A 16,713-nucleotide genomic window follows, 5' to 3' on the forward strand; every position below is an offset into this window, starting at 1 on the left:
AGACGATGCCGATTACAGAAAGCCAGGCAGTATGGCCTAAGGTCTCAGCTTGTCCAGAAGGACGAATAAAAAAAAAGAAATTGTCATGTTTCAGAGCTGCAAAAAAACGCCACAAAAGCAAGATTAGCGAGCGCTCCACCCTTTATAATTATTTTTTTACTCTGGCAACAATAGCCACATCCGTCAATCTGACATTTACATTTTTCTGAGATTGTTGTCGTCGCAGTGAAAATAAATAAATTAATTCAAAATAACACACTTTAACACTCTTAAACTTACCTTGAAAGCTATGATAAGTTCATTTAATTCATTATTTCTATATTCCACTCGAAATCTCACCCGTTTAGTCGCGCCGAGTGCTTAAAACTGAACCTCCTTCGAGTTATTTTTGAGTTCAAATTACCTATTTCTTATGTAAACAGTGATGGAAAACTGTTGGGAACCGTCGCCCCACAGTTCCCAGGATTGTTATCCGCACTACAACCTATTCCAGAGCTCGATATTCTACGATACAGACAACTTTCGTGTGCCGTGTCTGTTGGAGGACTCCGTGGCCTCGGAGAGCTCTGAGAATGAGGAACGGAGCGCGGAGCCCCCGGACAAGCCGCCGGAGGCGCCGGTGAAGGCCAAGCGGGTGATCGCGAAGCAGGAGCTGTATCGCGACCCGGATTTGTTCGGGAAAGATGATGGGTATGTTTGTTTTGATGTCATGACATATTTTACATTTAGATGGCTTTAGAAGCGAGTTTTTATTATATTTATTTTGTCTGTTGTATACAAAACAGACAACATTCAAAACATAGTTAAAATTAAATGTAAGTGCTAGGTTTTATATTTAACCCTCTGCATACTAGGTGGAAAATATGTTTGTAAATGCATCTATTATTATGAAGCAATGTCTAATAATTTTGCATTTATAACATTATTTTCTATTTTTTGGGGATGTCTTTGTATGACTAAAACGAGTATAACTGATAAGAAATAAATTCTTCAATTTTTATTAACGAATCTAGAGCTTGGAGTCTGTAATACCTACCTTGTCCGCGGAGGGTTAAATGACATTATTATGTTTTATTTTACAATAAACTAACTATTAAATGCATTTTAGAGACTCATTCTTCATAAAGAACGCACATAGAATGTTGATAAGATAATATTTGTTTACAATCAACTTTTGCCATAATCAATGAAACAAAATTAATAAAAGTAAGCCAACAAAACTTTTTCTTTTTTACAGACAAAATACAAAAGAATCACAAAAACTTGCTGATTTATTTACTGTGTGCAAATAATAATAAAATCAGGGGCCTATTGCATATTAAAATATAAGCTAATAGTTATAGTCAGGGTTGGGCAGTATTTCAATTACATGTATTTGAAATACGTATTTGAAATACATTTTAGTATTTTGTATTTGTATTTCAAATACTACCTGGAAAAGTATTTTGTATTTGGTATTTCAAATACTGCACTCACATGTATTTTGTATTTTGTATTTCAAATACTTCAAGGTTCAAAATACATTTCTACAAAATACATTTTATTAAATTCTATGATCCTAAAATGGAACATTTTTTTAAATATAATGTACGACTTGTACGAGCGCAAATAGGTACATTGCGCGAGCTATTCTGCGCAGAACTTTTCGTCAACAGCCAGGGGATAGAGTCATTGTAGTAGTTTCCGTCCATGCTCTAGTTTTCGACCACTTGACAGATTAGCATATAATATATTTCATTTTTAATTTACTATTTGCGAAATATATTTTTTATATTTATTTATTTATTTATTTATTTATTACTCAAATAAGTGACACAGCATTACAGTAAAAACTAAGGCACTGTGAAACTACAAAATAAGAATACAAGAAAACAACAACAAAACTACAAATAAAAACCAAACACAAATTAAACATTAAATTTGGGCGACGACGTAACAGCGTGGCTCCGTTGCGTCGTCTGACTTGGTGTAGGGTTCGGCAGGTTGCCCCGGAATCTCCGAAACACCACACCCTTCGGCCAGAAGTCCGCGCTTGCGATGGTGTCCTGCAGCGGCCGCGGCACGCGCACCACAAATGAACTGAAGTGCACATAGTGACGCGACTGTAGCTGGTGCACCCTCAGCGTGTAGCCAGTCTTCCGGCGGACGTACTCCACCACCTCGTCGGCCCCGGCGGAGTAATGCAGGCGAGACACGTAGAGCGCCTTACTCGGTGTCGCAATTCGTAAACCAGAATTAACCGGTTCCGCAGTGCCACACAGAGTCTTACGGGGCGCCCTGCGCACCTTGTTCTTCCTTTCCACCAGTGTGAATCCCTCCTTATCCACATTGGTGCGGGAGGACTTCTCCAAAAGGGGAGCCCGTGATTCACACGCCTTAGAAGGCGCGTTGACCCGGTTAGCTGCGACAGGCTGACCGGCGACGTCAGCATAAGCACGCTGACGTGACTTCGAGGGGACAGGAGGCGGTCGCGCGCGCGGGGGGTGCGCGGGCGGTGCAGCGGCGCGTGCGACACATTTTACAGTGTCAGCAACACGTAAACTAACCGACTCGACTCCAGTGTCAGGTCGATAATCGCTCTTGAAATTTGAAACCGCCGACCGAGTTGGAGCATTCCGCAAACATGTGATTTCGTCGCGTAACTCGGCGATAGTGACTAGGCTAGCTTCAAACTTCATAATAACTTCGGCTAATCTTGTATTAAGGGCCACGATTTCCTTAAACAAGCTGCGAACGTCGACATTATCCGGGGCACACGACGGCAGGATTGGGACATCCGTCGCCACAAACTCCGGAATCCGATCCTTGTTTTCCCTTAGGATTTTCATTATATCCTCGAGGGACTTCTTCCCGGCTTCATCCCCTCTCCGGTGAGGTACATAGGTGCCAACGATCCCAAGGGACTGGCATAGCACTTGCTTCGCTGCACAGATGTCTTCCACGGTGAAACTCGACGCACGCGAATTCATCTGGACAGCAGTCACCGCATCCATCGCTCCTTCCTGCACCAGCTTATTTTTTAGTTGCAGAAAGGCGAGGAACTCATTCACGATGGGTTGACTCTGTTCGGAGTCACTCATCGCGTCGATTTACCAGCGGCGGCCGAGCCGCGCTAATTTCGCAATTAAATAATTTAATTACACATCAATGCGTCTATGTCGCTGCGCGCATTGAACACGACTCTCATATGTAGACAGATATATTGTTTAGCTAAGGATTGAAATCAGTCCAAATTTGTGCAGCAATGTAGGTTTATATTCAAATTTCGTCAAGTGGACGAAAACTAGAGAAGGACGAAAACAAGCGCAATGACCCTATAAGTTTTTAGGAAAGGATATTCGTTAAAAAAAAACTAAATGATTAAACAAAAAAAAAGAAAAGTATTTTGTATTTTGTATTTGAAATACATTATTTTAAACACTGTAATTTGTATTTTGTATTTCAAATACCAGTCACCAAAGTAGTTTGTATTTGGTATTTCAAATACTTTTAAAAATGTATTTTGTAATTTGTATTTGAAATACGTGGAAGCCAGTATTTTGCCCAACCCTGGTTATAGTATTAGCAAAGCCACATTAATTGCTATTAGTGATTTTACATTGTGAAATACAACCATCCTGGTGTAAAATTGTTTAACTAAGTATATAGAATATTTATAGAAAGCACCAGTTTTTTGATTAAAATAGACAAAGTAAGAAAACATTTACATATTAGTTATCATGAAATTAATACAACATGGACTGTCCTTCCAGACAATCAAACACCAATGGTCCCATAGAGCCACCAAACTTGCCGCTGTCCCAGCCGTGGGGTTATGACTGGACCAAGCAGAGCTGGGTGAAGGAGGGTGCTCCGGTGGCCGATATACTGAAGGATGAGAGGCGTACACCAGAACACCAGCCTGCTGCTCCGAGGGTTAACAACAGCAAAGCAGAGAGGTCAGTATAAATAAATTAATAAATATTATAGGACAATTTTACACAGATCAAACTAGTTCCACAGTAAGCTCAATAAGGCTTGTGTTGTGGGTACTAGACGACGATATATATAATATACATATATATATCAATACCTTATATACATAGAGAACATCCATAACTCAGGAACAAATATTTGTGATGAACACACAAATAAATGCCCTTACCAGGATTCGAACCCGTGTGTTTGCATATTTCTGTTTTGAACTGCTGTAGGCCTCTATAAATATGGTACAACAAAACTAATGTGAAACCTATAAACAGCAATTAAGTTCATGTAGGTTACAATTTTGTTTTAATCTCTCTGAGTTTTAGTACAATTTATCATAAAGAATCCACAATCTATTAGTAACTTTTATTAGGTAACTAAGAAATCCAAATTCAAATACAAAACAACTGCATCTAGGTCTCAGGAGTTTAAAAACCGGACAAGTGCGAGTCGGACTCGCCCACCGAGAGTTCCCACCTTTTTAGTATTTGTTGTTATAGCGGCAACAAAAATACATTATCTGTGAAAATTTCAACTGTCTAGCTATCACGGTTCATGAGATACAGCCTCGTGACAGACAGACAGACGGACAGCGGAGTCTTAGTAATAGGGTCCCATTTTTACCCTTTGGGTACGAAGGCCTAAAAATCTGTAAAAACATTATTTCTCTTACCATAGAACTGGATTAACTAGACTTACTATTACTTGTATTGTATGTGTATAGAATTATTATATACAGGTGCCTCGCTTATTGAGAGTGAATGAACGTGGGATAAAATAGATGATGAATGGAATACTTGTTCTTCTTCTTTCAATTTAAGAGCTAGGCTCTTGTCGGTGCAAGGGCAATGGAACGGTCCATGTTACAAATTAAAATTAAAGACAGAATCAGAAATGAAGTTATAAGAGAGAAAACTGGGGTAAAAGATGTAATACATGCAATAAAAAAGAGTAAATGGGCCTGGGCTGGCCATATATGTCGTACTACAGATAACCGATGGACCAAACATATCACAGAATGGTTACTAATAGACACACCGAGAAAACAGAAAAAACCGAATACAAGATGGAGAGATGAGCTACGAAATTTCGACAGATACTGGTGGAGAACAGCCCAGAATAGAAAGGAATGGGAAAAACTGGGGGAGGCCTTTTCCGCACACGCGACATGCAAATGAATAAAATAAATTGAAAAACAATAAAAGTTAAAGAAAATAATTTAATAAATAAATGTAATAACAATGAAAGTGTAACAAAAACGCATGAAATAAAGGCTATTACTATTACTACTTGTCGGTGCAGCGTGATGAAGTTGTCTCCACCTTGGTCGGTCCAAAGCCAGCCCCTTAGTGTCCTGGTACGACACGACCCCTACATGCTCCTTTACTTGGCTCATATAACTCTTCCTTGGTCTTCCCCTCCCTCTCTTTCCATTTATTTTCCCTTCTATGATGTTTCATTGTATCATTCTTCCTCTTCTATTTTTAATAACACTCATTAGACTTCTCTTTTCTTTCACTCTGTTTAGGACAGCTTCATTCGTAACTCTTTCAGTCCAACTTATTCCTTCCATCCTTCGCCAACACCACATCTCAAATGCTTGTAGGTATTCTTCGTCTCTCTTATTTAGCGTCCATGTCTCACATGCATATAGTGCGATGGACCATATATATGTTTTCATAAATTTCTTCCGTATGTTTAAGGATATACGTGATTTAAAAAGGTTTTTCTTCTTATAAAAAGTCTGCTTAGCCATTGCAATTCTTGCTTTTATATCTGGAGTACATCTTGTGTCCTCTGTTATGATACTTCCCAAATATTTGAAGTTCTTGACTTGTTCTATATCTCTTCCCCTTATTTTTAGCTCACTCTTTATATTAGCTGTCTTAGACACTTCCATGAATTTAGTTTTATTGTCATTAATTTTTAGTCCAAATTCTTGAAATATTTTATCCATTGTATTTACCAACTTTTCTAATTGAGTGTTGTTATTGGCTAAGGCTGCAATATCATCCGCAAACCTAACAAATACTACTCTCTTTCCATTTATTTGAATGCCCTGCTCTTTTACTGAATCCAAAACCTTTAGGATGGCAGCTTCAATGAACACGTTAAATATGAGTGGTGATAATGAGCATCCCTTATTTTAGCCATTCCCTTTTCATTCTCTACTTCTATAATTGTTTCTTGTTATGAACTTGTTATGATGTGACTTGTTATGTGAGATTTTATTGTTATAATTGGCTACTTTCCTATTATACTATCGACGTTACATCCTCGAGATTTAATTTTAACTAGGTAGTACACTGTTTAATGTACTAGGCATCCAGCACAATATTTAGATATGAGAAAATAAGAAAGTCAATTGATCCTCTCGTTCCCGCCGCTGCGCCCTCTGTTGGCGCGCGCGTCACCTCATTCGCTTTTTTTTGTGCGGGCATCGCAGTACACTCTCGTTCTTATTTTTCAAATTAAATTATTAATCTTGTGAAAATAAGTGTTATATTACCGCGTACGTATAAAAGGATATCACGATAATATGGGAAAACGAAGAAGACGTCGCTCGGAAGATATTAAGCGCAAAATAAAACGATTAAAACGCAGTTTAGATCGGCGCCATTATTATAGTGACGATGAAGGTGAGTTCAAAGTACTTACATTTTTTAGCCGTGGGTACTATGGTGCAGGAGCGGCGAGCCTCCGCCGCTGTTCGCTACCTACCGCACATCTTGGAAAATGTAAACATACCAATGTTCGTATTGTTCGTTCGTTCGTTTATGACCCAGTTACCTATGCCATAAGGTGCATTTTCTACCGGATTGACATGCACAGTTATTAGAAAAAATGTGTTACATACATACCTTTGTCAATAACTGAATACTCGCCCTTATTTATCTGGTTTTAAACCCTACGCTGTTGTGTGCTGCAAATCGTATGTGTGGATATGTGTAAGGAACACATATATAATATAGTTATTTAGAACCGTGATGCGATTACGGTCAATAACTTTAGTCTCGAATTGCGATGCGATTGCAATCAATGACTTTAAACGTTGAGTTTGGCAACAAAGTTTTTATTTTTTAGCCCTTCATACCTCGACTTGTATAAAACAAGTTATTTAGAACCGTGATGCGATTACGGTCTATAACTTTTTTGTTGCCTATTATTTTTTGAGTCGTGATGCGATTACGACCTTATTTGAAATTAAGTTTTCACAAAGTAAAATACAAATTATGTCGAGGTATGCACTTCATATGCACGCACATATCAACGTCTGATCGATATATATACACACATTTACTCGAAGTTGTTCTTTGTTACATGGGAACTCATTATTACAGTTTCCGACTGCAACTCTTCAGCGGAAAATTACTATTCTGATTATGAAGAAGTGTCACAAGCCTCGGCATCGGACTACTCTAATGCAGAGGAGATTAAATCAGTAGTAGTACCGGTCGAAACTTCGGTCGACGCCCAGGCTACACAAGCACCCGCTCCAGAGCTTGTCGCAGGCCCAAGCACTATAACGCCGGAAGCGCCGTCGATGGAGTTGCCAGCTAATATTTTGGAGGCGCTGGGTGGTTCGAAGGAGAAGGAGGAGGTATTTGGGCCTAACGTCCCAGAAGAAATCGCTAAACGTTGGGGGCGAATAGCAGTTGAGGGCTTAGGCAAAGAAGAAAAGGAGGAGCTTACAGAGAAATTTCTAATTCCAGAAAACTTTAAATTACTTAAAGCTCCTAAACTTAATGCTGAAATTGCAGCTGTGATGTCTGAGTCTTCAAGACAGAGAGACAAAAGAATGGAAAAGGCCCAAAACCAACTAGGACTGGCTATTGCTGGCTTATCAAAGCTCACAGGTTCCCTCATTTCAGAAAACATGGAAAAGCTTGCTATCATAAAGCAGATAGCTGATGTTAGCCAATTGTTAGCTGATCTTCACTCTGAGAATACCAGTAGCAGAAGGAAAATTATTTTACCAAGTTTGGATAAAAAATTTACAAATATGATGCAAGATGTTAAAAGGGACTCGTATTTATTCGGAGAGAATCTCGGCGAAAAGATTAAAGCTTCAAAGTCAGCAGAAAAGTCAGGACTGCAAATTAAAAGATCCTACACTTCTAATGTCCCTTCTACGTCAAAGAAATATACTTCGCGCCAGGGAAACTGGAGGGGCCCACCCAGGCAGCAGGGTTCGAGAACGAACAAGCCGGGTGGGTACCGGCCTCGCGCCCCTCCTCAGCACCCCCGGCGGACGACCTCGGAGAAGTACCAGCCTTCGTCGTCCAAGAGAGACAGCCGGCAGCCACGCAAACATCAATAGAGGTAAAGCAGCACGCAGGTAGACTCCAGTTTTACATTGATCAATGGCGTGATATAACAGACGATCCGGTTGTTCTACAGTATGTTGTTGGATACAAAATCCCATTTAATTCACCAGTTGTACAAGAAATTGAGCCAACTAACTCTGTTATTTCTCCATCCGATAATGACAATCTTAAAATTGCTATCACAAAGTTACTAGATTGCGGCGCCGTCGTAAAATGTCGAGACTCTGCAGGCCAGTTTATATCCAAAATTTTTCTTACTCCTAAAAGTGACGGGTCACTTAGATTTATCCTCAATCTTAAAAAACTAAATAAGTTCATTGATCATCATCATTTTAAGATGGAGGATATTCGTACTGCCACAAAACTAGTACCTAGATCAGGATACCTGGCAACAATTGACCTTAAAGAGGCATATTTTTTAATTCCGATTCATAAATCAAGCCGAAAGTTTTTAAGGTTCAAATTTCATATACCTATGAGTTTACTTGTCTACCATTCGGGCTCTGTTCGGCGCCGTACGTTTTTACAAAACTCATGAAACCTGTTATTTCACATTTGAGAAGTAAAGGCTTAATGCTTGTAATATATCTAGACGACATATTGTGTATAGGTCGTACTTATAGCGAATGCTATGATTGTGTTACAGAAACCGTATCCCTTTTAAAGAGATTAGGATTTGTGATTAACGACAAGAAAAGTAAATTGCAGCCAAGCCAGACATGTACCTTTCTAGGACTTGATATAAATTCTCGTGATATGAGCCTAGAGTTGCCCTACAAGAAACGAAAACATATTTACGATCAGTCAGAAAATATTTCCAAACAAAAAGTTATAACCATCAGAGAATTTGCTACTTTTCTTGGCTCTCTTACCTCTGCTTGTTTGGCAGTATCTTATGGTTGGGTATATACCAAACGTCTGGAGAGAGAAAAATTTCTCGCGTTAAGGAATTCAAGTGATAACTATGATAGTAATATGACATTAACTGAAAAGATTCAACCAGACTTAAAGTGGTGGCAGGAAAACATAATGACCACCAAAAACCCGATCCGATCTAGTAAATACGCGTTGGAAATATTTTCAGACTCATCACTCACTGGCTGGGTAATATATTGTAATGGTAAACGCTCTCACGGTTTCTGGAACGCTACAGATAGGGAACACCATATCAATTTTTTGGAGCTCCAGGCAGCTTTTATAGGGCTTAAGTGTTTTGCGAAAGATTTGAAAAACAAAGAGATTTTACTTAGAATTGATAATATGACCGCAATCTCTTATATAAATAGAATGGGTGGGGTGCAATACGTACACCTTAATGACATAACTCGCAAAATATGGCAGTGGTGCGAAAGTCGCAAGCTATTTATTTTCGCATCATACATAAAATCAAGAGACAATAAGGAGGCCGATCAAGAGTCCAGGCGCACCAATATAGATACAGAGTGGGAACTATCAGAGGATGCGTATATTCAAATTATTGACAAATTTGGTGTCCCTGACATCGATATGTTCGCCACTCGAATCAATTCTAAATGTCAGAAATATATCTCTTGGTTCCCGGATCCAAGTGCATTCAATATTGATGCGTTTACAGTTGATTGGCATCCATTTTTTTTCTACGCGTTTCCGCCCTTCTCATTGATTTTAAGATGCTTAAATAAGATAATTGCCGATAAAGCAACTGGCATAATTGTTGTTCCCTACTGGCCTAGTCAACCGTGGTTTTCGCTACTGACAGCCTTGTCAACGTCAGAACTAATTTTCTTGGGACCTAATATTGACTTGCTCCTATCCCCTTTCAGGACTTACCATCCACTTTGGAAGAAGCTTACCCTGGTGGCGACGCTGTTATCAGGAAAGCATTTTCTAGGCAGTCATTAATGCCCCAAACGATTGATATAATGATTTCATCTCTTTCTGCAAATTCATTAAAACAATATAATTGTGCATTGTATAAGTGGTGGCTGTATTGTAAAAACAATAAGTTAGATTGTTTCTCAGTGGACACATCCATAGTATTAAATTTTCTAACGGAGCAATATGAACGTGGAGCTAACTATTCAAGCCTAAATACTTCTCGATCAGCTCTATCTTTAATTTTAGGAGATTCGATTGGTAAAGATAGACATGTGTCTAGGTTTTTAAAGGGAGTCTTTAAAACCAAACCCTGTTTCCCAAAATATCAAACAACTTGGGACCCGAATATAGTTTTGGATCATTTAACTACCCTATATCCAAATGAAGATATAAGCCTGGATCTGTTAACACGAAAAACCGTAACTCTGCTCGCATTGTCAACTGCACAACGAGTACAGACGTTATCCTTGATTAAGCCTCCTAATATTCAAATCAATGAAGATAACATTCAAATAATTGTTGATGATATTATAAAAACTTCCACTCCCGGAAGGACAATGCCACGTCTCATTATACCGTTCTTTCCCAATAAAATAGAAATCTGCCCAGCCAGGACATTGTTGGCATACATGGATAGAACCGAAACTATTAGAAATAGCGTCAACACAGAACGACTTTTTCTAACAATAAAAAGACCAATACATAACGCTAGTTCTAGCACAATCAGTCGTTGGATAAAACAGACGATGTCTGACAGTGGAATTGATACGAGCTTGTTTTGTGCGCATAGCACAAGGCACGCCGCTACCTCAGCGGCTAATCGCAAAGGCCTGTCAGTTGAAATAATTAAGAAAACAGCAGGCTGGTCCGGAAATTCGTTAGTATTCTCAAAATTTTACAATAGACCCCTAACAACTGACGCTAGTGCCGAAAATGCCTTTGCTGAAGCAGTTTATAATGCCTGATTGTACTTATTTGATTATACTTTATAAGTGATAATGAGCCTAATATTATATAATCGTAATGAAAGAAACTAATTAAAACACCATGTGATTACAATAGTGTTTTTTTCCTTTAGTTTTCACTCTGCGAAAGGGCGCTAAACATCTACCTAGTTAAAATTAAATCTCGAGGATGTAACGTCGATAGTATAATTTATGGTTAAACAAACTTACCTGAAGTGAAGTTTGGCCATAATTATACGAGACGTTACATCCGAAGAGATTTAAGGTCCCATCCCGCCCTATTTGAATGGTAATAATTAGTAATTACATCTTACCGTTCATCCCAAAATTTCGCAGAGTAGATGCCATAACTCTCTAAAGTAATGAGGTGACGCGCGCGCCAACAGAGGGCGCAGCGGCGGGAACGAGAGGATCAATTGACTTTCTTATTTTCTCATATCTAAATATTGTGCTGGATGCCTAGTACATTAAACAGTGTACTACCTAGTTAAAATTAAATCTCTTCGGATGTAACGTCTCGTATAATTATGGCCAAACTTCACTTCAGGTAAGTTTGTTTAACCATAAATTATAACACTTTAAACTCTCGCGTTTTGTACACATATTTAATTACACAAACGGGTCTACCGCGATATAATTTCATTGTTTTTACCTTTAATTCCGACGTTTCAGCTGAGTTGCACCAGCTGTGGTCATGAAATTATATCGCGGTAGACCCGTTTGTGTAATTAAATATACTTTCCTATTAGTCAAATCAGCTTCTTTTTTAGAACTGTCAAAACGATTTGCTAATATATGGAATTTAAATAAAAACGTGTGTAGTGACGTCACAGTCAACTCACCTACTTTTTATACTTCCATCCTACTTATTTATCAAATAGAAATTGTGTTTAAAAATAAATGCTATCTATGTTTTTCTAATTATGATCTAGTGCTTTATTTCGTGCACGGTGTGAAATAATTTATTTTAAGTAGAGGAAAGTACCCAATTGTATAATTTTAATGATGTTATGATGTAATTTTTTTTTAAATTCTATTGATATAATTGTATAAGTATGTAGTAGCAAGTGTAATTGGTATACTGTAACCGTTCTTGTGGTATTAATAATAAATAAATAGAACTTTACTGTCTAGTTTCCAAATAATAACAAGTAGCTATGCCTGTGTTTGCATCGTTTTATAGTTGTAGTTTGCATAGTTAATAAGCATATTTTCTATTCTTATGTATAAACAATCCCATATACAGGGTGGAACACTTCTAGGGACTGAGCTCAAAGGATAGTGTTATCTAAGTGCTCTAAAATCGAGTTATTATAATCGTAAAGCTGGATTAAAAAGTAAAACATAATCTTTGAAATGAAATATTTTGATATCAGTGACAACCCTACAAAGTTATTTACATTTTCAATTGACATATGTCATATCATTCAATAGGATCTACTTGCTAGGGGTGAAACTGTGTTGAAACATACAGATTTATGAACTAATGTTTAACAAACTGTATCTCAAAAACGGTTAGAAATATTAACGTGATTAATAAGTGAAAAATAAAGTACGTAGCCTAAAACAATTCCCACTTTGCATAAAAGTCCCTCGTTCTGTTCTAACCGATATATGCAACAGGTGGTTGTATCGCTAAAAAATAATCTCTTCATGACAATGTTACTTTTAGGATTTTGTCTAGCAAATGTTTAACTATTGTATGTTGTTGCAGCATGATGCACAAGATGGGTTGGCAGGGCGGAGCGCTCGGGAAGACCGGTGATGGCATCACGGAGCCCATCACACCTAAAACTATCCATGTAAGTACAGTTAGCTTCAATAGTTGCGTATGAAACAACGCGCTAAAAGTTTATGAAATACCACCCTGAAATATTCTCTCTCTTCCTAGCTATCTATCCCACATGGTGGTGGAGTCAGCTTTCCCGCTTAACCTTCTCCACTTCGCCCTGTCCACGACAACGTCCTCGGATAACTTGCACTCACTCATGTCCTTTAGCACTACATCCTTCCATCTTGTTCTGGGTCTGCCCCTAGATCTTCGACCACCCTGAAATACTAAAGCTATTTTATTTAGTTTAGTCATTAGCTGAAGGAATACAATCCAACTATTTCTACTCTGAAAACTCGGTTGATGACTAAATTGTTTATACGACAACGGTTTCACTCACTTGAATTTTTAGTCGCTATTGGCGACATGTTTCGGGCCCGTCGGGGGTCCTTCCTCAGGCTCGAGTGCTCGCGGCGGCTGCAACTCGTGCACTGATCGGTTTCAAGTGAGTGAAACGACTATAAACAATTTAAAATATGTCTCACGAAAGTTTAATATCGGTTGATGACTCTGGATACAGGCATTATCAGTTATTTCAACTGCTTTACAAATAATAATAAATAAAAAGGGCCTCTGCGCTGTTTGCTGCTTCGGCCCCACGCGTGCCTCCCAAAGGTCCGGGACCCCATGGTCCCGAGATATGTCAAGGACAAACAAATAATAATAACTATAGTGTTGTAAGACCTTGGTAGGGTATTAACACGTTCACTGCCAATCACCCAACACACAATCGCGTATGGTTACTATTTAATATTATTGAAGTGAAAACTTCTTTAGCGGCGCTGAGCACTTTTTGAGGTGGGGAAAAATTGATAAACTCGAGACAGCGTAACGCGTAACGCTGACGTCATGTGTGACGGACAATATTATTCACTAAAGAACTTTAGTCATAACGTATCATAATCAGGTCAATTATTTAAAACTGGACTTTTATATTAAGCAATAAAGCTCAATGTTCTAATCTTGTACAGGCTGAAATACGAGGATCTCACAGTTACATAACTTTATATCACTCCAATATAATTCAATAAAGCTACATCTTGATGAAATCGCTAATAAAAGTGAACTCTAGTTCTGGTGAATAAAACTCAAAATATCATGACCAAATATATTTAGACGCGAGGTCTGCAAGGTAACTTTACAATTTCTATTCAAATTTTAAACAATTAACGCTACAAATTTAAGCTCACTGGCCAGCTATTTCGGAACTAAAGTTTTTCAATAGAAAGGAGGATGTGTCAATTATACATAGTGCTGCAGACATTTTGGACTAGTCATTGAGTTTTCACTTCTGTCGGCACTCCCGGAGTGCAACCCGTTGTTTTTATTAACCTTACTGCATTAGAACTTTACTATGGAGTGCTAATAGTGCTATATATAAAATAACTATGGTATTCAAAGGGCAGTAAGACTTGAGGCTTCAAATACAAATACTTGGAAACTTTTTTGTTAAGAAAGCCATCTTAAGTTGCACAGCTAAGCCCTAACTCACAAAAATGTAACCAAGGCCGCAAAAATACCTGCACGAGCCTTAGAGCATTTAATAACTGGGAGTTGCCTTTAAGAGCTTACCCCTCTGCCGAAAACCTTGTATAATTGTGCAAACTTTTGTATGGACTGACATGGCTATTTGTACGTTACGTACAAATCATGTAGAAATAGCAATACATATGACGTCCCCTCCCCCGCAAAAATCGTCGGCAGACTGTTTTGTACAGAAAATGACAGCAATGACGTCTCCAGTTACTAAATGCTCTAAGGCACGAGCTTATTTGTAGACCTATAAGACCGTGTCACATATTTTTGCGGCCCTCGAAGAGTGACAAATATTAAGGGTTAGTTGCACCAAACTGTTTGTCATCGTTAAAGAGTCCGCTACATTTTATTGTATGGAAAGTTTCATAGTAAACTATCGCGGCGCGTCGGGTGGCGTTGATCAGTCTGTCAAGTGCGGATGGTGCAACTGGCACTATAGTAGATTGTACAACAAGGGCATAAAGTGACCTATTTATACCCGAGGCAATTTTTTGGTCTGAGCGAAGCGAAGACCAAAATAGTAGACGAGGGTAAAAATGGACATTTATGCCCTTGTTGTACACTCTGCTTTTCACTTCGATTGCGAGGAAAATATACAAAAAATCAAATATTCTAGGTTATTTTAACGTATTTATTCAAGACTAAAGAAAATTGTTCTTGTGCCGGTCGGAGGCGCGGGGCACGCCGATCGGGAGAGCGCCGGTCGGGGGCGCGCCGGCAGGGCTGGCAGTTTGTATGGCAGAATTTGGACTTTATTGCTAAGTCAATAAGGGTCGTAATCGATGATTTTACTGTATTCTCTAGAGCAAGCATAAAATGCGATTTTATGTCGTCTACGCACGACATAAAGGTGCACTTTTTGAGCATGAGAAGTGAAAAATGAATTAATGCATATTTTGTTTCAGGCGTTCCGTCCGTCGCCGGGCGTGGCGCCGCGCTCGGGCAAGAAGGCCCGCGCGCCGCCCGGCAAGAAGAACCACAACATGCGCGACGCCTTCCGGACCAACATACTGATGCACATACTGGAGTTTGTACAGGACGATACCGAGGTAAGTGCTAGAAACGCCGCTCCCATACAATCGAACATTACGCTCTCTTTTTAAAACGACTCGCAATGAAATCATGAAGTTTACTTCTGTACCTAAAATATGTATAATAGCGTATTTCATTAATCTTATGCTTTATTTCATGCATGGTGTAAAATAAATTTATTTTAAATACAGACAATTGCCCTATATCTGTCTGTGTACAGTCACCTGCAATGATAGGTCTTACCTCTGGGAAAACGCGCATTTTTGAGTTTTTATATGTTTTCCGAGCAAAGCTTGGTCTCCGAAATATTATTACAATAAATAACATTGTAGACAGACTTACAATTAAGCTTAATTGTATTCCAGACGGAGCTCCTATTCGACACGTCCCTCCGGCAGCACGAGCGGCGCTACATCACCAACATCGTGCACTCCGTGGTCAACGACGAAGCCCTGCACGCGCTCACCTCCACCGCGCAGTACGAGCTCGCCAGGGATATACACAAGTGTAACAAATACTTGCTGGAGTGCGCTCAAGGAGACAACCAGTAAGTACTTCCATAGCAAACATCGGAGGCTCGTGGCACTTAGGTAGCACTCGGTGGTCAACGACGAAGCCCTGCACGCGCTCACCTCCACCGCGCAGTACGAGCTCGCCAGGGATATACACAAGTGTAACAAATACTTGCTGGAGTGCGCTCAAGGAGACAACCAGTAAGTACTTCCATAGCAAACATCGGAGGCTCGTGGCACTTAGGTAGCACTCGGTGGTCAACGACGAAGCCCTGCACGCGCTCACCTCCACCGCGCAGTACGAGCTCGCCAGGGATATACACAAGTGTAACAAATACTTGCTGGAGTGCGCTCAAGGAGACAACCAGTAAGTACTTTCATAGCAAACATCGGAGGCTCGTGGCACTTAGGTAGCACTCGGTGGTCAACGACGAAGCCCTGCACGCGCTCATCTTCACCGCGCAGTACGAGCTCGCCAGGGATATACACAAGTGTAACAAATACTTGCTGGAGTGCGCTCAAGGAGACAACCAGTAAGTACTTTAATAGCACACATCGGATGCTCGTGGCACTTAGGTAGCACTCGGTGGTCAACGACGAAGCCCTGCACGCGCTCACCTCCACCGCGCAGTACGAGCTCGCCAGGGATATACACAAGTGTAACAAATACTTGCTGGAGTGCGCTC

At 39.5% G+C, this 16,713-nt stretch overlaps 2 protein-coding genes across 2 annotated transcripts in view; both read left to right on the top strand.

Moving 5' to 3' along the window:
• LOC134802942 (uncharacterized) overlaps positions 1–16,713 on the top strand; it is a 62,215-nt gene that overhangs the window by 12,055 nt on the left and 33,447 nt on the right. The gene's annotated exons all lie outside the window — the stretch shown is intronic.
• LOC134802673 (uncharacterized) lies at positions 55–16,067 on the top strand. Its single transcript, XM_063775306.1, has 5 exons — positions 55–690; positions 3,753–3,938; positions 12,831–12,918; positions 15,389–15,532; positions 15,881–16,067. Exons 1-5 carry the CDS (start codon positions 425–427, stop codon positions 16,064–16,066), a joined length of 870 nt encoding a protein of 289 aa, XP_063631376.1. The 5' UTR covers positions 55–424; the 3' UTR covers position 16,067.

Source organism: Cydia splendana, chromosome 25, assembly GCF_910591565.1.
Source record: "Cydia splendana chromosome 25, ilCydSple1.2, whole genome shotgun sequence".
Lineage (NCBI taxonomy): Eukaryota > Metazoa > Arthropoda > Insecta > Lepidoptera > Tortricidae > Cydia > Cydia splendana.

Excerpts from the sequence above, each read along its gene's own strand:
- LOC134802673 (XM_063775306.1), top strand. The coding sequence starts at position 425 with ATGGAAAACTGTTGGGAACCGTCGCCCCACAGTTCCCAGGATTGTTAT. Across the intron at positions 691-3,752 it reads TTGTTCGGGAAAGATGATGG|ACAATCAAACACCAATGGTC; the intron begins GTATGTTTGTTT and ends CTGTCCTTCCAG. Across the intron at positions 12,919-15,388 it reads TCACACCTAAAACTATCCAT|GCGTTCCGTCCGTCGCCGGG; the intron begins GTAAGTACAGTT and ends ATTTTGTTTCAG.